Source organism: Prionailurus viverrinus, chromosome E1 (assembly GCF_022837055.1).
Source record: "Prionailurus viverrinus isolate Anna chromosome E1, UM_Priviv_1.0, whole genome shotgun sequence".
NCBI classification, from domain to species: domain Eukaryota; kingdom Metazoa; phylum Chordata; class Mammalia; order Carnivora; family Felidae; genus Prionailurus; species Prionailurus viverrinus.
Window position 1 is genome coordinate 40,683,468 of NC_062574.1, and position 25,288 is coordinate 40,708,755.

The following is a 25,288-nucleotide window of genomic DNA, read 5'->3' on the forward strand; positions in this document are numbered from 1 at the left end:
CAAAGGCCTCACCTCCAAATACCATCACATTGGGATTAGGGTTTCAGCATATGTGTTTATTCCGTGTCTGCCTCTGCCCCCGCTCCTGGTTTGCTCTCTGGGGAGATGGAATGAGAGAGAGGACACAGGCACGGCTGGGGGCAATGAGAAATTGGGTTTGTGCAAGAGTCCATATCCGGAACCCGTAGGCAGCCCTCTGCAAACATCAGTAGCCAGATCTCTGCCGCCGGGAAGGACCCTGGAGGATGCAGGTCTGGGCAAAATGGTTCAAGACGAAGGTCCAGTCAGAGACGGGCATGGGAGAGCCCAGGCCCTCCCGACACACCCTGACGTGGAGTCCATGCATCCCTGGCCTGTTTTAGAGGCTTCGCTTTATTACTGTTTATTCTTAATGTTTATTTTTGAGAGCGAGAAAGAGCATGAGTGGGGAGGGGCAGAGAGAGAGAGAGGGAGACACAGAATCCGAAGCAGGCTCCCGGCTCCGAGCCGTCAGCACAGAGCCCAACCGGGGGGTGGGGGATCGAACTCAGGAACCTCTAGATCATGACCTGAGCCGAAGTCGGACGCTCAACCGACTGAGTCATGCAGGCGCCCCTGGAGGCCTCACTTTAAATAAGAAAGATCACCTGATTGTTGAGGAAAGTTTCTAAAGGGAGAAACAGAGACAGAACTGGTTGGCAAAGCAAATAAATTAAAGGAACTCGGAAAAAAACACAGACGCTCTAGAGAGCGGAAAAATGTGTTGTGTATGTACAGACATAGAAATATGAATGACGTGTATGTGAATCTGCTAACCTAGGCACAGAGAGGTATGCTGTGTGCTCTACTGTGTGGGTTTAAAGTGGCTCCATCACTTCCTGGCTGTGTGATGCTGGGCAAGCTGCTTAACCTCTCTGTACCTCCATTACCTCATCTGGAAAAGGGCACTGACGTTGCTACTCAGAGAACAAAAACAATCCTCTTGGAAATTGTGAGTAGTATGGCAGATTTTTTTTTTTTAGTTCAATAGAAACTTAAAGCGAAAAGTTGAAAGCTCTCCGTGAAAGATCAAAAAGACAAAGAAATGGAAAATAGAAATAACGAGAAGGAAGAGACGATAAACCTGAGCAGTCAGAGCTGTGGAGACAGACGAGAGAGAGGGGGACCTGGGTACAGAGAGCGGAAATTCTGAGAGCCATGACCCAAGCTCTTCTAGAAGCAAAGGACACAGCTACTTTGCACTTGCACGATAAGAGGCAGGCCTGGCACAGGTGTGTGGCTGAGCCGTTGCCCAGCGCCCAGGATGCAGGGAGGCTTCCGGAGGGCAGGAAAGCGGGTCGCCTGCGGAGGATGGGGACTGGGTGGCAAAAGAGATAGTTGGGTTCTGAGGAAAAGGGACTTACTCTGGGAAGGCGACCCTGCTTCCGGGACGTGGACATTGTTTGACTTAGATACATTTGTCACTTTGAAAAACTCGTTCTGGTGTGTGAGGCAGAGTGGGGGCTCCCGTCTTTTGCTCGGTGAGTCTCAGAATCTCCTATCTGCCTCTGTCCAGGAGCATCTCGTTCTTTCATCTTCCAACAATGAGAAAGAGGATTAAATTTACCTCTTCCTGTTTCTCCTCCTCCTCTCCCCTCCCTTGTTTCCCTCCCCTTCTCCCTTTGATTCTTCCCCCTTTCCATACTTTACCCTCTGAGCCTTCACACCCTTGCTAGGTCTATTTCTGTCTCTTCTTCTCCCTTTCTCTTTCTCTCCACAGAAGTCTGTGTTTGTCTAATAATTGGCAGGAGAGATTTTTTTTTCTTTCTTTTTTTTTTTTTTTGCTTTTGCTTTTTGCTTTTTAAGTGATGAATAGTTGGCGTTAGATCAAAGACAAGCCCTGTGGTTTTCTGGCTGCCCCAGAAGGGCGGTGCAGCTGGCAGCCATCCCAGCTGCCTGGTGATAGGCATGTGGAAGAGATACCAAACTCACAGGTCACTGTGTGTGTGTGTGTGTGTGTGTGTGTGTGTGTGTGTGTGTGTGTGTTCGTGTCCGTGTTCGTGTCCGTGTGTCTTTCAGGCCAACAGCAGGCTGAAGCAGATTGAGAAGGAATACACCCAGAAGCTCGCCAAATCTTCACAGGTAAGAACGTTGCAAGCAAAAAAAAAAAACAAAAAACAAAAAAACAAACGAACAAAACTGAAACAAACAAAAAAGAAACCTACACGTAAAAGCATCTGTACCTTAGAGTTAAGCTTCATCCCCTTCAGTGTTTTTACAGGTTAGTATCCTATTGTTGATGGGAATATGGATCAATAACACATGCCCTTCGTATTTGGGTCTTATTAAAAGATTCTTGAAGTTAGGCGTATCAAACCATTTGAACTAACACATCCACACACACACGCAGTCAGATGTTGTAAAACCAGCCTGTGCACTTGAACAAGCCCAGGCTGCAGCATATTTCACAAGGGCGGGAAATACACACCTACATTTGTGATGTAAGCACTTTGATACCCTCTGTACCTTTTTTGCAATATTCCATTTAGTTGCGCCTCCAGTCTGCTTACCAACAAAATTCAAGATGATGAATGCTCTGGGTTAAATTAGCTGCCTGACGGCTGACTCCTTTGGGGGAAAAGAATTAGAAATCCCTACATTCCTATCTTGTTTCATGTTGTTGCTATTGCACTTTTAGGAGAAGGCCAGTAATTGAATGCTTGTCTCAACTCGACCTGTGATGCTTAAAATCATTTTTCTGCATCGGTTGTTACAATAATATCCTATAGTATCATTTAGGGAGTCCCAAGCATTCCTTAGTTTTATGAGTAATCGTAGAATAAAAAACACTGATTTTCACTGCATAGATGGATACGGTAAGCCATTCACTTTTGTGGGCATCGTATCTGATGATTTTTAAAATCAGACTTTCATAGCATTTTGGCATCCACACAGTGATGTGTGGCCATGAACTGAAATTTATGTACCATTTTATAAGCTACCACACCATGGTAGTAATAGCAACACAAGGACCAAAACACGGTAATAAAATCAAGAATTTTACGGGGCACTAACCATGTTGACTCAGTGTTCGTTCACGGTGACTCAGTGTTCGTTCACTGTAACTCTGGGGTTAGGAACCATGATTGGCTCCATTTTCCAAGTTGAGGAGACTGAGACCCAGAGAGGTGAGGTCACAGGAGTTAGCGAGTGACCAAGCCAGGACCCTGCCTGCATCTGACTTGGGAACAGAAGCTCGCAGCCTGACGTCATCAGCCTGGCCCAGTCCCTCCCGTTTTTAAATATGGCAGAACTCTGGTGATACCTATCATGAAATTTCTTAGATTATACAATTATTTCTAAAAGGTGCATATGTCATATAATATCCATCCCATTCGGAAAGCAGAATGTCTTTGTCTAAGTGAAGATTTATATGTGTTTATTTAAAAGATGATGATTATGTCTTGATTGCCATTATCCCAGCCCTTTCTTGAAGAAGGAACTTGAGGAAATATCCTTTTTTAACCACTGAGAAAGATTCTTTTTTTTCTGTCAGTGTTTATTTTTGAGAGGGAAAGTGTGGGAGCAGGGGAGGGGCAGAGAGAGAGGGAGACTGAGGATCTGAAGTGGGGTATGTGCTGACAGCAGAGAACCCCACGCAGGGCTTGAACTCACAAACTGAGATCATCACATGAGCTGATGTCGATGCTTAACCGACTGAGCCACCCAGGCGCCTCTCTGAAAGAGAGTCGTACAGTCAGAAGAAATATTATGCCTGCAAAAGTTCAAGTTTGGACCAAGACATGAAAAATCCTGCTAATCACGTCCTGCTAATTTTGCTTTATGTCAAATGGGGGAGGCAGACCGAAAGTGAGATGTAAGATAGCTCCTAAAAATGCTTAAATAATGGGAGTATAAACAGGAGTATTTATCTAAAGGAATGTATGAAGAAGCCTGATTAGTTCATATTAAAACAAATTAAACATAAGTTAGCGTGGAAGAAAGCCTAAGCTCTGGAGTCTTTCAGACCCGAATTTGAATACCAGCCCTGCTACTTAGAGGACCTTGAGCGAGTTACCTGCACTCTCTGGAATTCAGTTTCCTCACTTGTAAAATGAGGGAGTAGTACTTACCTCATAGGACAGTTTTAAGTATTAAGTAACATAATGCAAGTACAGAGTGCTTAGTACACAGCAAAGCACTGAATAACTGTTAGCTCATATGGCAGCAGTATTAAGGTCGGAATAGAGAAAAGAAAGGAGGAAGCAAAGAATAAAAAGGATAGGGAAGGCACAAGACACTATTTTTAATTTACTTTCGGTGTTCAAGAATTGGTAAAATCTCCCTGCAAAATTTGGAGAGGGAGCGAGTTGCTAAATATTTTCCCAAGTAAAGATATAAAGAAGCAGGAGGGGGAGGGGGAGGGGGAGGGGGAGGAGGAGGAGGAGGAGGAGCATAAAAACCCAACTAGTAAAGCTATCCTGTCCTGTAGCCATTATTTCATACATCAGAGAACAGAGCAACACCAAAAAAGAAAAGAAATCTTTGTGGGAGTGTAATAACATAATAAAAGACAGCCCATCCTCCTCAAAAAAGGTAGGATGACAACCTTACATTGATAACATTTTGTTGGCCCACCTCTAAATATACGTAAATATTTATATGTCTATAAATATATGTGTATGTTTGTATCTGTGTACTGGCATTTGAGAAACATCGGTCTATAATCCAGTCAGTTTAAGGAAACAGATTATTTGAAAATCAACATTGCAAACAGAGCCACAGATTGACTTTTTCTGTTTTCCAGTGAGGGTTTGCTGGCATCTCTAACTCATATCTAAGATGAGGAGAATTCCAGAAGCAAAGTTTGCTTAACCGTTCATCAGGTTTTAAAAAACTCCATCTCTGGAAAAAAAAAATTTTTTTTTAAGTGATATGATGAATGCATTTGTAATGAATGCATTGGTACCCAGGAGACCATCAGGTCACATTTGGAAAGTATTTTAAATATTTTCCTCCCGTACAGGACGTTACTTAATCTTTAAGATTTTATTGAGTTTTTAGGATCTAATGGACCACGAACGCTAAACCCTTGGCATACCCAGGAGTGTGCCCCTTCTGGGATTCTCAGCGTTCGCCATGATGGCAATGTTTGCATCATCTCTGGGTACACTCACAAATGGAATTTCCATCAGAATCACATATTTGTTCTTTTTGTCTTACTATTACACATTAACCTTGCCTTTTCAATGTTAGCACAGTGGTCCCCACTCACCTGACTCACCTGGTGGCCATTTTTCAGAGAGAGAGAGAGAGAGAGATCGCCATTTTGCAAGAATGGAGGTAGTTTGGGACAAGTCTAGAGCTGGAATACCAGTGGAACTTGCCCATTGCCGAGGGCCTGGCTCCCCCTAGGGCCCTCGCTCACTCGCACGGACCCAATGCAGATTAGGCCTCGGCATATTCCACGGGTCCCACGTGCCCCCAGCCTTCATGTGGTTCTCCAGAAAAGCAACCAGAATGCAAAAGGTGCCGGGGTGCCATTCTTTTATGAGGATCTTCAGTGTTCACCAAATCTTCCCAAGTAGGCCCCGTCTGTTGTATTTTAAAGAAGACTTTTGTAAAAATCTCAAAGTATACTACAGTCTGAAAAACATCAGAGTGAGTTAAAGATGAAATGTTAACCTCTATTCAGAATCCTATTTTTAAGACCACTAGCCTTTTTGCCAAGTGTTAACTGCTTAGCAATAATTAACTATTATAGCTTTCGTGAGTTAGGTTGCTTGTGGCCTCAGCCTGAAATAGATCTCATTTTGCTTCCCAAAATATTAATTTTTAATATCGCATGGAAGTGTGCAAATCCACATCTTTCTCTGAAGCTAATACAGGGTAAACATTCAGTTGAGTGGCAACATTTGTGTTTTATGGTGTTTAATTATGATTCAGTCAAAACTGGTGGGGTTTATGATTGCATACATTAGTTCTGATTTTTCTCAGCAACTTTTTACGTTCTTGTCCTATGAAAGGCTAGATTATCTCGATATAATTTACCAGGTAATTATTATTTTTTATTTACTATGATTATAGTTCTACTCCTTAAATATTAAGTGCTGGTTATGTGCACTGAGCTAAGGTGAACATAGTCTATTGTCTTTTACTGTATATCTACAACCAAGTGAGTTTTGTTCTTTACCTAAAGCATATTAATCTAGTTAGTATTATTTCTCAATCTTAAATCTCCATTCCGGTTTTAAAAAATGTCCACGTTTTAACCACCTCTCCATATCTGTCTCATCTATTAGTCTGTCAACTGATTTATCTACTCATCTGCCTAACGTGTTTCACCTGAAGTGTTTTCACATTCTCCCTAGATCATCTTCATAAGTTTTTAAAATAACTTTCCCAAGATAATCTCATTACTTCCCCCAAGGAGTCTCATTATTCCCCCAAAGAATGCAGGGTTTCCTTTTCCACACAAAAGCAAGCACACTCTTCTCAGAGCATCCTGGACTTTGCTGATAGTTCCTTCCAAAACCTGCGCTTACTTCTTTTTGATGTACTCTTGTCATTAAGCTTCTGAAAACGAGAGACCCTGGTTTCATGCCCTTGTGGTCACTTGAAGAATTCTCAAATATTTTTTATCTTTAGTCTCGGTCAACTAAAAGCTAATCTAATCTTACTGTTTTTTAAAGAAAAAAAATTACTTTGCACTTTAGAAACATTATTAGATGATCACGGTAGCAGATATACGAATCTATGCACGTGACACAACTGCATAGCACCAAACACACACTCTTGCACGCACATAGCACGCACACACACACGTACGCACACGTACACCGAACACACACAGCGAACACGTGACAGAGTTGGGCTTACCACTGCTACAGAGTTGTAGTTTACTCAACTTGAATCGCTCCAATAGTCATTGAAATAGTGAGTTATTTTTACAATTTGGCTCCATGCTCGTATAAAATATCAATCTTAGGTTTCATGTTGGGCCAAGGAAATTTGGCTCTTTCTTATCTCTGGCTCCTCTCGCTCTGTGACTGCGAGTGAGTTGATTATTCTGTGCCTCAGTTTTTGACATTCACTATAAGAATTTAACCTTCCCTGTTTGATGGAAGTGCTAGGAGAATTAATTGAATTGATGCCAGAATGGGAACAACATTTAATCAAAATTCAGAAAACAGATGAAAAACATCTTTATTCTCAGTAAATGAATTCCCACACTCATAGCAAAAGGTTCAATTTGTATTTAAAAATATTAATGTACTGCTGTTACGTATTTTACCATGTATCTCCCAGTGGTCTTTTCATTTGATTATTGACAAATTCTAAATGTTAAACTTTGTTACAGTGAGCTTGCTCACTTCTAAAAGCATAAGATACTCCCTGTTTTACTGTAAATATGCTATTATTTATGTCCATAGTAACAAGTGATATTTCTATAGGACTTGGCTTCTGGGAGCCTCCAGACAGTTTCTGTTTATTGCCTTGTAATGCTGTACTCGAGTTTTGTTGTCAAATATTAGGTGGAAAAACTGAATCTCAAGCAAGGTGATTAACTTGTCCAGTGTATCTCACCAACCAGCCCTGCGCCCATAGAACCAACAGTCTTCTATTCTAACCTGGGACTAACGTATTTTTTTGTTTGGTTTGGTTTGGTTTGGTTTTAATTAGAAGAAGAAACAACTATTTCCTGCTTTTAAAAAGTCATCGCTATTGAATTTGGAAGGAAATGGATACATCCAAACCCAAGGAAGAGTGATATTCTCAGTCAGCTCATTGAAAAAGGTCCCTCATCAGATGATTACTTGGGAGAACTTGGAGGGGACCCATTCATGGAGAGAACCAGTTATCCAATGTGGAGAATAAACTTTCTGAATAAACTTTCATGGATATCTATCAGTTAGGGAAAAGGCAACTCATTTGGAACTAGGTCATGTAAGATTCTCTTCCCTACCAAAATCTTGCTTAAGAGAAAAACAAAGGCTACTTAGAACAACCAATTAGTATGGCAGTCGATCTGTGTGGCTCAAGTCCCGCCTGTCTTTTTGGTTGGATGTCATCTTCAGCAATGTGAAATTTTGACCTCTTTCTGTGCCTCTCTTTCTCCACTTATAAAAGATGGGTGATAACAATGTTTGTAAATGACATAGGAGTTTAAGGCACTTGGCACAATGCACAAACCTTAGTGAGTACTCAAAAATTGTTGTGTGGAACTGGGTAACTCTAAAGAACGAGGTCTGTTCATTATTTTCTTTGGTTATTACAGTTCCAAGTGTTAGGAAAGGCAAAATAGCTTTTGTTTTTTCATTTTAATAAGTGTGTTTCTCAGTGAAATAAAATCTGACGCTTTTCATATTTTTGAGATCACAGATGTTCTTTCTTCTGATGAGTAAATATTGTGGAATGTTATAGTGGAAATGTCTTCCAAATATAATTGGTTCAGCAGTTGTTCACCATTCACAGTTTTATTATAGTCTCTTATTGTGTGGAATTTCATGCATTATAGTGTGCGATATGTTAATTGAAAATATTTAGTTTGTGGATTAGAGTTTTGCCAAATCCGCCCTTTTGTTGAGCATAAATACATATAAAATAGATGCCTCTCACTGAAGAATTTGAAGTTCTCGCATGCTGTTTTCATTTTAGATCATAGCAGAACTTCAGACAACCATTTCCTCTCTGAAAGAGGAGAACAGCCGGCTGCAGCTTGCTGCAGAAAGACGGCTCCAGGACGTTACACAGAAGTTTGAAGATGAGAAGAAGCAGCTGATTAGAGATAATGACCGAGCAATCAAGGTAATCTGAAGACTTCAGTAACCAGTGGTACTAGCTGCTTTAATGTAATTAAAAGGAGGGCTGAAATCCCAGCAGTGGGCAGATGAATGCAGGTATCTGGCTTGTTCACACAGCCTGCAGTAATTCCATTCGCTGGACTCTACCTTTGATGTATCCAGTGACTCAGGCTGACTTCCCTCTAAGAGATCACATGCCAGCATAAAAAGTCATTTTTGGCAAGCCCAGTCCATTCACATTGAACAAATATTTGAAAAATACCCTGTCCTTTCTCTTGAGAACCACTTTGGAACTGTCTCTTGATATTAGGAAGACTGTTTTAGCCCAGTACTGCTGGCTAATAAATTCAGAAGTCAGCTTCCAATTTACATTCTGTTCTTTGCCCACATCCTTTCATTATGCATTCACATAATGAGAAATAACCTGTTTGAGGTTTGGAATGCCAACCATTTGATGTGCTTTGACATAGTACAGGGTAGATGCGTTGCTGCTGAGAACCTAGGCCGTTTCCAAATGGCTTCAGAGAATCACGCCTTTAATAGCAACAGAAAATTCCCTGGACCCTGATTCTTTAGGTGATAGGCAGTTAGATCTCAAAGTAGTTTTTTTCTTGGCTTCATAGCAGCGAATATTATTGTAAGTGTCTACATCATGCTGTGTTTAATCTGTGAGGATAAGCATCTGGAAACCTTTATAAATAAGATTTAAAAGAGAACAAAAATTTTTTTTCTAAGAATTTCCAGCAAAAGATTATTTTTCAGTGATTTTACTTTGTTATAACAATGCTTAAAGCATGTCGAGTAATCATACAAAGCAAGGAAAAATAAAAGAAACATTTGGGTTTTATCACTGCCCTTTTCTGCCTAACCCCTCCGTCTTTCTTTTCTATAGCCTATTGTGGGCAATCTGAGTAATTTACGGAAACGTTAGTGTTAATGTAAGTTGCTTTTTAAAATACACTCTTATTTAAGCCTGGACAACACTGAATGGAATAAAAACCCTTCAGATATGGACAAAATCTTGGTGGCTATTCCTTCCAGCCTCCTCACTTTAGAGGTGAGGACTTACTTTATTTTGTTCTTAATGAGATTTTCCCTATATATTGCCATCAGTGAGCTTTTTTCCCCCCCTACATGTGGTACATGACAAAAGAAGAGGTTCCTTTTTTTATATTCTGGTAGTTGAAAAAAATATTTGTGAAGCTCTTCTCATTTGTAAATGCACAGTAGGTACTCACTGATCTGTGTAACTGTTTCATTTTCGAGTTGAATACTTTGTTTAAACTCTTTTAGTTGTATAAAAATTTCATTTTTTTTAAGTTTACTTATTTATTTTGAGAGGGAGAGGGAGCAAATGTGCACACATGGGCGGGCAAGAGGCAGAGAGAGAGGGAGAGACAGAGAATCCCAAGCAGGCGCCATGCTGTCAGCCCAGAGCCCAATGCGGGGCTCGACCTCAGGAACCGTGAGATCATGACCTAAGCCAAAATCAAGAGCCAGAGGCTTAGGGGCACCTGGGTGGCACAGTCGGTTAAGCGTCCGACTTTGGCTCAGGTCATGATCTCACGGTTCGTGGGTTTGAGCCGCACGTCGGGCTCTGTGCTGACAGCTCGGAGCCTGGAGCCTGCTTCGGATTCTGTGTCTCCCTCTCTCTCTGCCCCTCCCCTGCTCACACTCTGTCTCTCTCTCTGTCTCTCTCTCTCTCTCTCCTTCAAAAATAAATAAACATTAAAAAAAAAAAAAAGTCAGACACTTGAGCCACCCAGACTTCCCTACAAATTTCATTTTAAGTGCATTTCTTTTCCAAATACCATGTGGTAGCTAAGTTCCAAATTTTAAATAAATAGTTGAATCCCAATATACACAGAAAGGGAAAACATAGATTCACAGCACAGTTTCTAGTATGTTTCTTAAGATTAAAAAAATATCTTGAAAGCAACATCACTAGCACAACTGCCTAGTTTTAAGTGTTTTTGCAGTTTTAATCCATTTACCTGTCAAAATGGAAAAACACTGTGATCCTAATTTCCAAAAAAGCGTCCGTTCCTAAAGACTGAAATTAAAAGATGGTGGTATATAAGTACATACATAATATCATGTTAAAATATAGATTATGTGATATTTATGACCTCCAAACACAGGTACCTGAAAACAGCTAAAGTTATAATGTAGGTAAGCTACAGTTCACTTTTGATTGACTCAATTAGATTATGTGTAAAGTGAATGACATTTGTGGGTTTGTTTGATTTTTTTTTTTTACTAACCTACTTAAGATAAATAATTCATTAGCACTCCTCGCCTTGCTTTTTTTTTTTCCAGACTATGTCACAAAACATAAAAGGAATAATAGCTAATACTTACTTAACATGTGCTATGTATCAGGCTGTCTGCCAGACATTTTTATTCATCACCAATTCCATTATCTCATTTAAGCCTTATAGTAATCTTTATAAGGAAGGCATTTCTATCACCCCCATCTTAAAAGTGTGAAAACTGAGGCTCTGAGGTTACGTAACCAGCCCAAGGTCATTATGTGCCTAATATTTTGTGATATTAAATATTAGTGTTGAAACAATAGAATCAAAGAGTGCTGGATAAGGAGTGTGCTTGCTAATTATGAAATGTACTTCATCCCACTTTCTGGGTTGGGGATGAGCTGAGCTCCCAAGCTGGCGGTCAGGGAAGAGGACAGAGAGTAAATCTGATTCTTACCCTGCCAGAGCTTACAATAAATAATGTCTCCGTGGATCAACAAACCTTCTTTTAAAGTAATTCTTTGGGGAGAAGTTAGGGTATAAAGTAGTCTACTAAAATCCACTTATAAGGGCCACCAGAGTGGTATAGTGTAACCTGATAAAACATTTCTGGAGAATAATTTGGCAACCGCTATCATTATTAAATTGCCTGAGAGGCATGCCCAAGTTTGGACCCATTTCCAGAATTTGCCCTAAGGTGGAAGTTAAAGGGTTGCAGTGAACTTTAGCTAGCCAAAAGGATGTTTGTTCTAGCATTCATTCATTCACTCATTCATTCATTCATTCATTTATCCAATAGCTATTTATCAAGGTCCCGTTACATGCTAGGCACCCACTGTACTAGCATTTTCTATTTCCTTTCGGTATTTTTTTGCCATAGTACATGAATTAAAACTATGCAATATTGAAAATGGTGTTGGAGAAGCATATATAAGGATATTGAAAATGTTCACAAGATAGTTTTCGATGAAAATGTGGTTTACAGGGGCGCCTGGGTGGCTCAGTTGGTTAAGCATCTGCCTCTTGATCTCGGCTCAGGTCAGGATCCCACGGTGGGTGAGTTTGAGTCCTGTATCGGGCTCTGCATTGACAGCACGGAGCCTGCTTGGGATTCTCCCTCTGCCTCCCTCTGCCCTTCCCTCCCCCCACCTCTCAAAATAAATAGATAAACTTTAAGAAAAAGAAATTACATCATAGCATTAAGGTGAACATGATTTCAGGTATCGTACGTATGAGGAAAAAAGAGAAGGAAAGCCAAATAGTCACAAAATGAGATAATACTCCAGATTCTGTATTCCTGTGTGTTTTAGAAAGGTCTCTTAAGTTAATTTTACTTCAGTTCAACAGATGAAAGAAACTAGTGTCAAAAGGAGGAATTGTTGGACTTTTGGACAGAATTTAATATTGGGTTGAAAAAGGCATACATTAGTGCATGCATATTTCCTCTCATAACCCCTCCTTCCCACCTCCTGGCAGGGTGGTGATATTATTTTTACACTGTCCAGGTTTGTGATATTCACAATTTGTCCATAACCATAGCCTTTAGTTTAATACTCATGCTGTCCTTAACAGATGTGGTGCTTACCCCTAGGCCTTTTACCACAGTGACTCCATTTCTAAAGTTTTTACTTTGATTTGGTTCTTAATTGTCTGGATTTCACCGTCAAGTTGGTTTTGCAAGACTCATGGTACTATCTTCTCTGGATTGTTCCTGTTTAAGAATGTCTGCCGATTAACCTTTATGTTTGAACAACACGTTAGATGAGCACCGTGTTCTTGTTCATATGTTTTCCCATGAGGACAATAAACATTGCTCACCTAGCATTTAATATTGCTGTGGAGAAGGCTGAGCAACACTAGGCTTTCCCTCATGTAAATGATTTGCCTTTTTTTTTTTTTGAGAGATTCCTGAAGAAGTCTCTCTTTATTGTGTTAACTTTGATAGATTAACCAGGATAAATTCAGTTGTTAACCAGAATAGCTCTACCTGTTAAATATTCAATATATGCTTCTGAAGCTTAGTGGTTCTCCCCTCTCTGTAAGTCAAATTTATTTGTGGTGTCTGCATTTTCTCTAACCTGAGGGAAGGGAAAAGAAGAGCTAGGAGGTCTGTGCGTGTAGTCTGGTTGGGGTTCACACAACTAAATGGGAGAGGGCATCTGATGTCCCTGTGGGGTTTGAATTCTCCCAGTTTGGACTGTGAGAAAAGGAGATGAACGGGTGGAAAAATGGCTAAATATCAAGGCTGTCTCCAAGAAAAGTGAAGGGGTCAGGACTTCAGGGATCCACGCCAAATTGGGATAATTCAAACCCCAAAATGACGTCAGATGCCCTCTCCCGTTTAGGTGGCTTTTTTTCCTCCAGATTTGGTGATATTAATGAGATTTCTCAGGATTTTGTTAACTCATAACGAATGATGATTTGGGGGATGTTGGCAGATATGGAAGTTGTATCGTGATGCAATACTCTAGTATGCTCCAGAATTATGTTTCTTTCCTTGACACAGGCTTTTGAGGATTTTCTTTCCTTTTTTTTTTTTTTTTTTTTTGGTATTGTTTCCCTTACTACTTTTTCAGGGCTTCAGTGCATTTTTGCTATTTTTTACTTTTATTTACTTACTCCATTTGGTGTTGTGAAATCTGTTTGATCGTAGAAGACTGTTTGACTCCTTTATAACATTTAACAAGGAACCTACGTTGGTCAGCTATTGCCACAATCATGCCGCATAACAAACAGTGCTGGCTTGGATTCAGGCTGTTGATTGGCTGCATTTGACTCCAGGCGTTAGAATGAGTTCAGGCCTTCCTCTTCATGGTGGGTTATATGAGTACAAAATGATGAGTAGGGAAAAACATCCCTGCAACCACAGCCTTATTTTCATCCCCATCAGCGGGGCAGGAAAATTATAGAATCACTCTAGAAAGAGTCCATGAACATGTATGAACAGTGATTTAATCTCCCACAGAAACAATCTCTAAAATCTCCCTCAGCTCCATGGCAATACATTCTTAGTTTCTCTCTCATTCTGAAACCCTCTTTCGCACTCCCATGCCTTGTCTCCTCTTCCTCCTTTGAGCACTCACATGTTGGTATTAGGCAAGACCTCTTCTGTTTTGCCTGTACGCATCCTGGACAGTCACACCCCTTCCATGTATGGTAGCTTCCATGCAAACGAATTTTGAATCTTCATCACCACCTAGACTTTTTTCTGAGCTCTCAATCCAGACTTTTTTTTTAAGTGTATTTATTTATTTGGAGAGAGAGAGCACGAGCAGGGGAGGGGCAGAGAGCAAGGGAGAGAGAGGGGGAGAGAGAGAGAGAGAGAGAGAGAGAGAGAGAGAGAATCCCAAGCAGGCTCCACACCATCAGTGCAGAGCCCTATGTGGGGCTCAAACTCACAAACCATGAGATCATGACCTCAGCCCAAACCAAGTGTCAGACAGACACTTAACAAACTGAGCCACTCTCAGCCAGACTTCTCAGTCTGCCCCTCTCAGACTCTCAGTCTGCCCCTCTCAGTCCAGACTTCTAACGACCCTTGCATGTTTTCACTTGGATGACCCATTAGGTTGCTCAAACCAGACATCCTGTAAACTGAACTTAACTTCCTCTAACTCTTGCATTGCCCCCGACCTGTTCTTGTTGTGTTGATAATCTGAATTAAAGTACCACCACCCGGCCACTCAAATCAGATTCTGGAAGTCCCCTTAAATGAATCCTTTCCCTCCCTCACCTCTCTGAGGTCAACTGCCGGAAATAATGCCTAAATATCTGCAAACTCCTACCTCATTCCGCAGTCACTAGTTCCTATCTTCTTGAACCGTCATCTTGTTCCTTACCTACCACAATCCCTCCTTTGTAGAACCACTACCAATAACCCAGCCCTCCCAACTCTATCCGTCCCCCTGTCGATCAGGTAACCTTTCGAAAACATGAATATGAGCGTGTGGTTTGCTACTTAAAATCCACCACGGGCTTTCCATTGCCTGCAAGATAAAGTCCGTACTTGCCAGCATGGCATACAAAATGCTTCACGATCCAAATCAGCAGTTCTCAGGGTGTCCTCAGACCCCTGTGGTCCCGGCTGCCTTTTCAGGGGCTCCACAAGGTCAAAACTATTTTCATAATACCCCTAAGACATCATTGGCCTTTTTCAGTGTTCCACATTTGCATCGATGGTATGAAACCAACGGTGGAAAAAACTGCTTGTGTCTTCGCACAAAGCGCAACATCGTCACTAAACTGTATGAGTAGTGATTAGTTTCTTCACCACCACATACTTGTGCTCTAAGACGAAAATGGAAGCCATAAAGGGCATTAATTCTATTAAATGTCAACCCTCGAGAACACATCTTTTTAATATTAATAGGAGGTACGCACAAAGCGTGCTGCATACTGAGGTAGGGCGGTTGTCTCGAGGAAAAGCAGTTCTGCATTTGTTTGAGTGTGAGCTGAACTCTAGGCCCCTGGAAGGAGCGATTGACAGGCAAACTGTGCTTATTCAGGTTTGACTATCTGGCAGAGGTGTTCTTGAAAAGGAAGGAAGTCAACCTGGCACTTCAAGGACAACCACTGACTATATTGTCGCTAATGATAAAATTTGAGCTTTCAAGCAAAAAATCAGAAATTTGGAAAACCGGGATCAGCACTGCAAGTTTGACAGCTTCCCAGTACGTAAAGACTTTTCTGATGAGGTCAGTGGCGTTGCTAATGATGCGAATGGAAGAAAGGAGGAGGAATATAATGAAGTGTATCAACATTTGGAAGATGTATGTAACTCGGTGAGCCAGTGTTTTCCAAATGACCAGTACCTGGTATTACCAACTCTCGTGCGGGTAAAAGATCCTTGCGGAGCGTAAAAGAGAACAAGGGATTTTAATGTAGCAGTGTGCAGAGTTCACCTCTAAGAGTTTCAAATGGCATAGTGCAGCCAACTTTTAAGAATCTGCCACTTGTCAGATGGGTGACAGAATCTGCCACTTGTCAGATGGGTGGCTCGCTCAGTTAAGCACCTGACTCTTGGTTTTGGCTCGGGTCACGATCTCACGGTTTCGTGAGCCCGAGCCCTGCGTCGGTGTAGAGCTGACAGTGTAGAGCTTGCTGGGGATTTTCTCTCTCCCTCTCTCTCCGGCCCTCTGCCACTCGTGCTGTCTCCATCTCTCTCAAAATAAATAAACTTTAAAAATGTAATAATAAAAAAAAAAGAATCTGCCACTCGTCAAGTTTTGATGTTGTCCAGAGGAATATCCACAATCATCTGAAAAGGCTTCTAAAATACTCCTTCCTGGTGCACCTGGTGGCTCAGACAGTTAAGCATCCGACTCTTGGTTTCTGTGCTTGCTTTCAGTCGGTTGAGCGTCTGACTTCGGCTCAGGTCATGATCTCGCCCTTCGTAAGTTCAAGCCCCACATCAGACTCTCTGCTCTCAGCACAGAGCCTGCTTCAGATCCTCTGTCCACACCCCCCTCCGCCTCTCCCCTGCTCACACTCGCTGTCTCAAAAGTAATAAAAAAAAAAAAAAATTGAGTGCAGAAGCAGATATGAGAATCCAGCTACCTTCTACTAAGCCAGACATTCAAAAGATTTGGAAAAAAGTAAAATACAGCTGCTCTCCTCACTAATTTTTTTTGCTTTGGAAAACAGTCATGCCTTATGAAAAATACGATATTTATAGTCACACATAATGGATTCATGACTTACTTTAAAATGAATTTGTACACACATATTTTAATGTTCCTTAATTTTTAACTTCCAATGTGGTAAATATCAACAGAACGCACATAAACAAAACCTCTTCTGAGTTTTTAAGAGCGTAAAGGGGTCCAGAGACCAAAAACTTGGAGAGCTTCTTGTCTAGATGTTGCCCTTTTGTCCACCTCATCACACGTTCCTCAGCATTCGTGTCGAGATCCCACGAACCGTGTGTGAGGTCCTTTCCTTATTTAAGATTTAAACGTCGTCTTTTCCGTGAAGGGTCAGAGTAGGAAGGTCATGCCAGCGTTGGCCACTCCTCTAGTGACTTTTCTGCTGCGCTGTGACACTCGTCCACAACCCTTTATCCAAAACCTTGATGTTGGATAGGTTTTGCAAATCAGGGTTTGCAGATTCCAGGAAGGTGATTCGAAGCTTGTCCTTTATCCCCGGTGGGGTGGGGGCGGCACGCTGCACCCAGACCCGCGAGTGCACAGTGAAACGTGCCGGTTTGACAGAGAGAGGCAGAAAGAGGGGCAGAGAGAGGCTAGGAACCCTCACAGCACCAGGCAGGTTTTCTTGTCTCACAAGTTAAACCACAACCTTTCAAAAATAATTTGTGGTTTCTGGAGGATTTTTGCATTTCAGGATTGCAGATAGGCGATTGCAAAACTTGTCTTTTGATTAATTCCTTCCTCACCAACTAGACTCTGAGCTTCCTGAGAACGGGCCCTTGCTGCAACATTTGGACCAGGGGAAGTGCCAGAAATGTGCTGAATGAATGAACGATGCCGCCTCATACATCCAGGCTCTCAGCACTAAGAACGTCAATTCGTTCTCATGTTATTCATTCTCATGTAAATATTTTGGGGTGGTATAGCAGATATCCATAAATAACTTGGATCTTGTGATAACAGGGAGTCGTTTCGCCTGATTAGGTGGGTTCAAATAAAATACCCCGCACCTTGCATATATTATCTGAGAGGGTAATCTGCATACACCAGGGGAAGGCTCCCAAAAGGCCGTCCACCGAAGCAAAGTTATCTGACTGTTAGTTGGCAATATCCACTGAACTCACAGAAGTTCACTGGGGGAAAATTGTTAGAAATAGTTCTATAGAAAGACTGTGGAACATTCTTCTGGCATCACTGCCCCACCAGGGCTAAGCCCTTTCTTTGAAGCTGGAGTATTGAAAGTTCCTCACTGTGAAGCCAGATGTCCAAGCAGAGATTTCATATCAAGGAGAAATGTTGTAAAATTTTTGCTTGCAGGCATAGAAAAGAGATTTTAAAGCATTGATGCTTCTCTCCCTTGGCCACTGACTGGAGTTCACGAGAAAAGGTCGGCTGCCAGTAGGACATCTAGAAATCTGGTCTGTATTACCAGAAGGGCTTGAGGGGGGAAAAGAGAATATTTCATAAGATTGGGCAATTCTCACTGTGCTAAAAGCTTACAGGAATCCATTTCCCAAAGAATAAAATTACAAACCTCATTGTGGGGTTTGAGTAGCATTGAGAAACAGAAAGAAATCTCAGTGCCTAGCATCAAATGGCTTTGTTTGGAACCTGTTCATTATTTAATTCTTGTCTCCCCTGCATGCATGTCCTAAGGGCGCAGGGGAAGTGGCATTTTCTTTGTGCCCTCCTGAATTAGAATTAATAATGCTAAGAATAGAAATGTATTTTCCATCCCACCCAAGAAGGCTTGCCTGCACACTCAGAAAGGAAGACAGAACCATTCAGTCATACTAGCAGAAAGCCTAAGTGCCATTTTCCAGGAAGAATGCTCTGGAAGATAATTGGGTACCGTGCGGTAGTGAATTATGACCTCGCTTCCTAGAGCAAGAAGAAGCAATAACAATAAATGAGCGGAGAAGAAATGAACATTCTCTCCCACCCCCCCCCCCCAAAGTAGTTTACCCCATACCTTTCCTTCAGTTCTGTTCTCTGGCAAAATTTTATTTAAAGACGAGTTATTTTATTATTTTTTCAGTAGACAAAACTTTCAAGCATTATGAAAAATACCTTCGGCCTCTGGGACACTGCCTTGTATATACTAAGGGATCAATTAGGGTTCGATGAAGGAATGCGTGAATGACTGAGAGTGATTCAAAGAATATAGGTGAAAACAGATTCTTCTTCACCAACGGCTGGGTAAACTCTTTGGAAGTCACTACATGAATTTTATTACTGCATGATCCAAAGTATGAATTGCTTTGGTGAATCAAATATCGGAATATATCTGCATCAGTTTCTTTTATATTTTAAAAACTTAAAGAATAACTATTTAGAAATATTTTAATCTTTAATACTTCTGAACTATATCAGAAACTATTACAAAGTCAGTATGATGAATATAACGAGCACTGAAATACATTAACCGTAAGCCTCCACAACCAAAATTACGGAATGATTACTATGTGTATGCGTATGTGTATATACATATAATTATATATATTCACGTACATGTGTATATTCAGAAGCACTGGGTTAGAAAGAATTTTAATTGTTAGAAGGCTTGATCATGATTTCATATATTCATTATATTAAGTAATTTTGTGATGTCTTGCTTTAATTGGCTGTTTGTCCTCTCTCTCTCTCTCTCCCTCTCTCGCAGAGAACCTGGGTTTCTGTTGAGGCTCGGGTAACTCTTGATAAACCTCTCTTTTACTGCTCATCAATAGTGAAATTTATGCCTCTTCCTTTTACAAATCATAGTACTATCTCCTGCTTCCCAGGATTTATTCCTAAAGAATTCAACTTGTTGGGGTGCCTGGGTGGCTCAGTCACCTAAGCGTCCGACTTAGGCTCAGGTCATGATCTCACGGTTCGTGAGTTCGAGCCCCGCATTCGGCTCTGTGCTGACAGCTCGGAGCCTGGAGCCTGCTTCCGATTCTGTGTCTCCCTCTCTCTGCTCCTTCCCTGCCTGTGCTCTCTCTCTCTCTCTCTCTCTCTCGCTCTCTCTTTCACTCTCTCGCTCTCTCAAAAATAAATAAACATTTAAAAAATAATTTTGAAAACGCAAAAAAGACTCCGTTAAAAAAAAATTCACCTTGTTGCTCTTGTCTTCTGTACTTTCTCCCCCACCATCAGCATGGGTGACAGCAACACCCAGTCGGTGTGCTGGCCCAGGCTTGTACTAGCTGGAGCGAGCTGATTGTTACACTGTTAGGAATTCTGCCAGCTGGAATATGTGCACCGTGGAAATCCGTGCGCACTGCTACAAAGACTTTCTGAGAGCCAGTTATTCAATATTTACTAGAATACTGCTGCTACAAGAGTTCCTTTGCCCCTACTTTCTTGATGAAACCAACTTACGACTCTTAGTCACCACGCACATGGTGCTGCTCAACCTTCTTAAAACAGGAGGAAATGGATGAACAGGTGGATAAACAGCATTCCGTTATCCCTCTTGCTTCTCTCCCTAGCTGCCGACCAGCCACTTGATTTGCTTTTTTGGGTATGTGCTATATGATTCAACCCTTCCAAATGTTCCCTTAGCGTCCCTTTTCCAATCCCAACATGATACGGGAAGTTTACAAAGTGACCTGTTACCCCTTCTCTAAATTCCATGGTGTTTTCCCATTTCTACTCATCCGCTGACTCAATGCAGCACTTGACCATATTGACCAATGGTTTTCCTTCCAGAACAGAGATTGGTGAGCTTTTTCTGTAAAGGGCCAGATAGTAAATATTCTAGGCTTTGTGGGCCATATGATCTCTGTGGCAGCTCTTCAGCTCTTTCTTCTGTGGTGTGAAAGCAGCCTTAGATGATATCAACAAATGGGCGTGGCTGTGCTCCAATACAACTTTATTTTTATAAAACTTGGGGCGCCTGGGTGGCGCAGTCGGTTAAACGTCCGACTTCAGCCAGGTCACGATCTCGCGGTCCGTGAGTTCGAGCCCCGCGTCGGGCTCTGGGCTGATGGCTCGGAGCCTGGAGCCTGTTTCCGATTCTGTGTCTCCCTCTCTCTCTGCCCTTCCCCCGTTCATGCTCTGTCTCTCTCTGTCCCAAAAATAAATAAACGTTGAAAAAAAAATTTTTTTAACTTTATTGGGCCCGTTGGCCATAGTTTGCTAACCGCTGCTCTCGAAACTCACTCTTCCCCCAGTTTAGATGGTCTTTCTCTTATTTCTTTCTTCTACTGGTCTCTCTTCCTCCCTGTGGGTGTTCCCCGAGTCTGTGTCACCGGCTTTGCTTCTCCTTTTCCCTTCCTCCATGAGCTCATCCCCCGTGTGACTTCAGCTGTCACTTCTACAGGGATGCTTCCCAGAAGCCTCAGCCTGGTTCCCAGTTGTCCTGTATCTCACACTGCCTGTAAATCAGCTTCATTTAGAGAATGCACTACTATTTCAGACGCAGTAACTACAACGCTGGATAAGCATCTTCCCTTCCAAACTGGCTCTTCTTTAGTCTATCGGGGTTACCCCCAGTCTTTCTGTTTCCTTGTAGAAATGTTGGGGTCATCTTTGTCCTTTCTTTTCCTTCATCCCAATTCATCCCATTCTGGTCTGTCACCAGAATGCTAGAATATATTTCTTATTCCTCTGCTCTGACCCTTCTTCAGAGCCCTTCTCAACTTGCGCTTGATTGAAAACAGCCTCCTCTCAGCTGGCGTCCCTGCCAAAAGTCTCTTGCACAGTCCAGTATGAAGAACTCTGCCAGAGAAATCTTAAATCGCTGATTTCCCTGCCTTACCAAGGGTGCCTGGAAATCAATAGGAAGAGACTAACAAGCCAGTGGACCAAAAAAAGCAAAGGATATGGACCCAAAATTCAATATCCAGCAAACCTGTGAAAAATATGCTAATTCTCATTCATAATTAAAGAAATGTAAATCGAAACTGCAAAGTTTTGAAGGGCTCGGCTGCCACTTGATAGGCATAAATTTTGAATTTGAAAAAATACCTGATAATGCACAGTCGTTGGAGCATAAGCGGGGGCAGCGTCTGTGGAAGGCAGACACTTGACGAGCACACGGCCTTTGTCTCAGCAGTTCCGCAGGTAGGAAGTGATCTGTGGACACACCTTTGAAGACAGGCACTATCTTTGGAACATTCCTTGAGCGAAAAGCTAGGGTAAACTGTGAATTGGGGTACGCACATCCATACAAAGGAATACCACGAGGCCATTGGAAAAGAATGAAGTAGGTCTCTATGGGAAATGGGACAAGATCGCCAGCATGTTGTTGCTCCGATGGGTCTCAAGATGGGGCAAGTGGCCATTTGGGGGGATGGGGCTTTTTATTTTTCATTTTCCGTGCTCTGATGATGTTTTAATTTCTTGGAAGATCACATTAGTAGACTGAATTCAGAGGGTTGCTTCTAATGCAAGATCCAGACCTTCTGCCAGGCTTTCAAAGCCCATCCAGATTTGTCAGTATTTCCCCACATGTACATTCTGTTCTAGCCAACCGGTCTCCCTGCTCCCAAGTCCGTGTCAGCGCCTCCATCCGGCCTCCATTCATGCCGTGTACCTTCCACTCATGCTGCGGCCTCTTCTCCACCGCGCAGACTTGTCAAGTATTAGCAAAGCCATCTCAGGGTCCCCCCTGCCTCCTCCAGGAAGCCTTTCCGACTGCCCCTCCCCGGGGACCTTCTACTTTCGTGAAGCTCTCAACACTTACTGATTCTTTCATTGTTTCTGGTTTCTGCGTAGCACCCACATTTAGTGGGCACCCCAAAATATGGACTTAGTTGATTTAAAGAATATAATTTCTCATTATTAAATGCTGTTTTGAGTCTATTGTTGTATTTTTTAAAGGCAGTTTTAAGCATATCATCACCAACCTTGCATTTAAAAGAAGTAGGGACACACACACACACACAAACTGCAGTTAAATATCTAAGGCTTTGGGTGGGCAGACTCCTCTTTTAAGACGCAGACATCCTTGGTGTGTTAACATACTAAAAAAGCACTTGAAGTTGTTCACGCTCTAATGTGAGATTGTTTAATCAGACTTTCTTCCCAACAATTAGATGAGATCATCTCATTTGTCGGACTAGGAAGTGGTATTTGGAGCAGAGAGCTACAGGGTATTTAGGGGCGTGGGGCACAGAGCTGGGGCAGGGCCGGCAGCTCTGAGGGCAGGTGGGGAGGCCACAGTGCACAGAGAGGAGGCTAGACAGGGGTGGGAGGAAGGGCCCCTGGATCCCGATGCCTGGTGGGACTTTGTTTGTCATCAACTTTGTTGCTACAGAAGTGTAACACCTGACTTCCTAAGTTTATCTGACTCTATTTTATATGATTCCATGTTGATAGGTATAAGTTGAGATTTGGGTAGCTTTTCACAAAAGGAAATAGGGTGGATGTATATATGTATGTGAGTGTATGTATTTGTGTATGTGTGTGTTGGTGTGTACATACTTTTCCAAAAAAGATAGAATGAGTGTGCATACATATGTACCTACATGTACATTTTCCAGCAGTGATTACATATTCTTAGTGAGAACAGGGTAAAGCTATGAATAAACAGTTGTGTTATCATTGTTTATTCTGCATAAATGTGCCTTATAAATCATGGAACAAAATTTAAGACACGCCTAGCTCATTCTGCCGTGTGTGTGTGTGTGTGTGTGTGTGTGTGTGTGTGTGTGTGTGTGTGTTTAGGGAATTTGTTGCATAAGGAAACATAGAATGTGGAGAGTGCATTGATAGCTTTACCGGAATATCTAAGGAACTAAATCAAAATCAGTAAATGAATCGAAGTAAATCTAGTTTTTGTACGTGTATTGTGTTTTCCAAACGCATACAATTAAAAAGAAAAGAAAAAAAGAACTAATGTGATGCTGTTGAGCCGTCAGGAAAGACCAAAATGTCACTTTCAGGTTGTCACTAGGAGGCTGTTGCTACCACGGCACAGAAGTAGCAGCTGAAACCAAGATTTGGAGCGCAAGAGATCTGGGGTGGTTGGTGGGTTACAGGAATGCTTTAATGTTGGAAGCACACAGGAAAAAGTGGAATTAAAAACAAAGAAACAGCCCCCATTTTCTTCAAGAGAGGCAGAACGCTTTTGCTTTTATGTTTCTGTCACTTGCTCTAGGATTCTTCATCAAGCCCTCTAACCACCTAAATAAATATTCATATAGCTGTTCACCACCTCATTAATAAAACAAGATTTGGTGGTACAATATTTCAGAGTAACATGTGATTTGCATCTCACCCTTGTTTAACTTTAAATCTCAAGCAATTAATAAATTAGACTCGAGAGCTTTTTAAGAAGTAACATGTTCCATGCACCGCAAATTGCATTATTTTTATGTGTAAATAATGATGAAAGGAGAGATTGTTCCTTTGATGTCTATAAACTACGCTGTAAAATATGCAGAAAACATTCTTGAGTTTAGTTGCAGCCAAAACAGATAGACTAGTTCATAAAACAAAGCAGCAGCATTCTTAGAAACAAGCATTATTTTTCTTTTCATCCCAATGGCTCTTTTTCCATCATATATTCTTGCCATTCCTCGTGGCAGATTCATTCCAAAGGCAAAAGCGATGCTGACCTGCATTTTCTCATCCAGAGACTGGCAGCTTCTCAGAGTTCTTCTCCCCAGTAAAGTTGTTTTCCTCTACAGCTCTGACCGGACCCCAGCTGGACCTGCCAGGTTTTGTGCGTTTTTGTCTGTGGTATTTCATTGTTGCTTTAAAACCTATTTCAGGGGCGCCTGGGTGGCTCAGTCCGTTAAGCGTCCCTCTTCGGCTCAGGTCATGATTTCGCGGTTCGTGAGTTCGAGCCCCGCGTCGGGCTCTGTGCTGACAGCTCAGAGCCTGGAGCCTGCTTCGGATTCTTGTCTCCCTCTCTCTCTCTGCCCCTCCCCCACTCGCGTTCTGTCTCTTTCTCGCTCAAAAATAAACATTAAAAAAATTTTTTTTTTACAGTGGAATAAAACCATTATATTCTGTGTTCTCCTTTGACCTTGAGGACACCCCAAAGAAGCACTTGCATATTTAGGAATTACGAAAAGGCACTGAACTCTGGGGCACCTGGGTGGCTCAGTCGGTTAAGCGGCCGACTTCAGCTCAGGTCATGATTTCGCAGTTTGTGAGTTCGAGCCCCGCGTCGGGCTCTGTGCTGACCGCTCGGAGCCTGGAGCCTGTTTCGGATTCTGTGTCTCCCTCTCTCTCTGCCCTGCTCGTGCTCTGTCTCTTTCTCTCTCCAAAATCAATAAACATTAAAAAATTTTTTTTAACTATTTCAAATTTTAGCAAATATTACCTGTGTCCCTCAGAGATCTATTTACTTTCCTCTCTGTTTTCCAAACCGGCTTATCTGGTTTTGTTTTATTTTTAAATAGTATCTGCAAAGTCTACAAGGTCTGATTTTGACCTGTTTTTTTTCCTTTGGCATAGTTAATAAATAGCCCCTCATTGTAGGTTTTAATCTACCACAGGAAGGGTACAGCAACAGTTTGGGCTCCTGTTAGAATATAGAACAAGTTCACTATTAACATCACAAGATGGGTTGTGACCTACATTGGACCATGTATTTATTCTTCTCTGAACACACTGTATGTAGTATACGATTCAATACTAGGTGCATATGCTTATTTGGAGAGGCCAAAGATGTACGCTTACTTAACCC

The 25,288-nt window shown here is 41.9% G+C and overlaps 1 protein-coding gene across 6 annotated transcripts in view; it reads left to right on the top strand.

Annotated features, from left to right (window-relative positions):
* The window catches only part of CEP112 (centrosomal protein 112), a 422,889-nt gene that overhangs the window by 323,840 nt on the left and 73,761 nt on the right, over nucleotides 1–25,288 (top strand). For all 6 annotated transcript variants that reach the window (XM_047833171.1, XM_047833173.1, XM_047833170.1 and 3 more), the window contains 2 exons: nucleotides 2,038–2,100; nucleotides 8,617–8,766. In XM_047833171.1, the coding sequence (XP_047689127.1) occupies nucleotides 2,038–2,100; nucleotides 8,617–8,766 (213 nt within the window). The remainder of the gene's footprint in view (nucleotides 1–2,037; nucleotides 2,101–8,616; nucleotides 8,767–25,288) is intronic.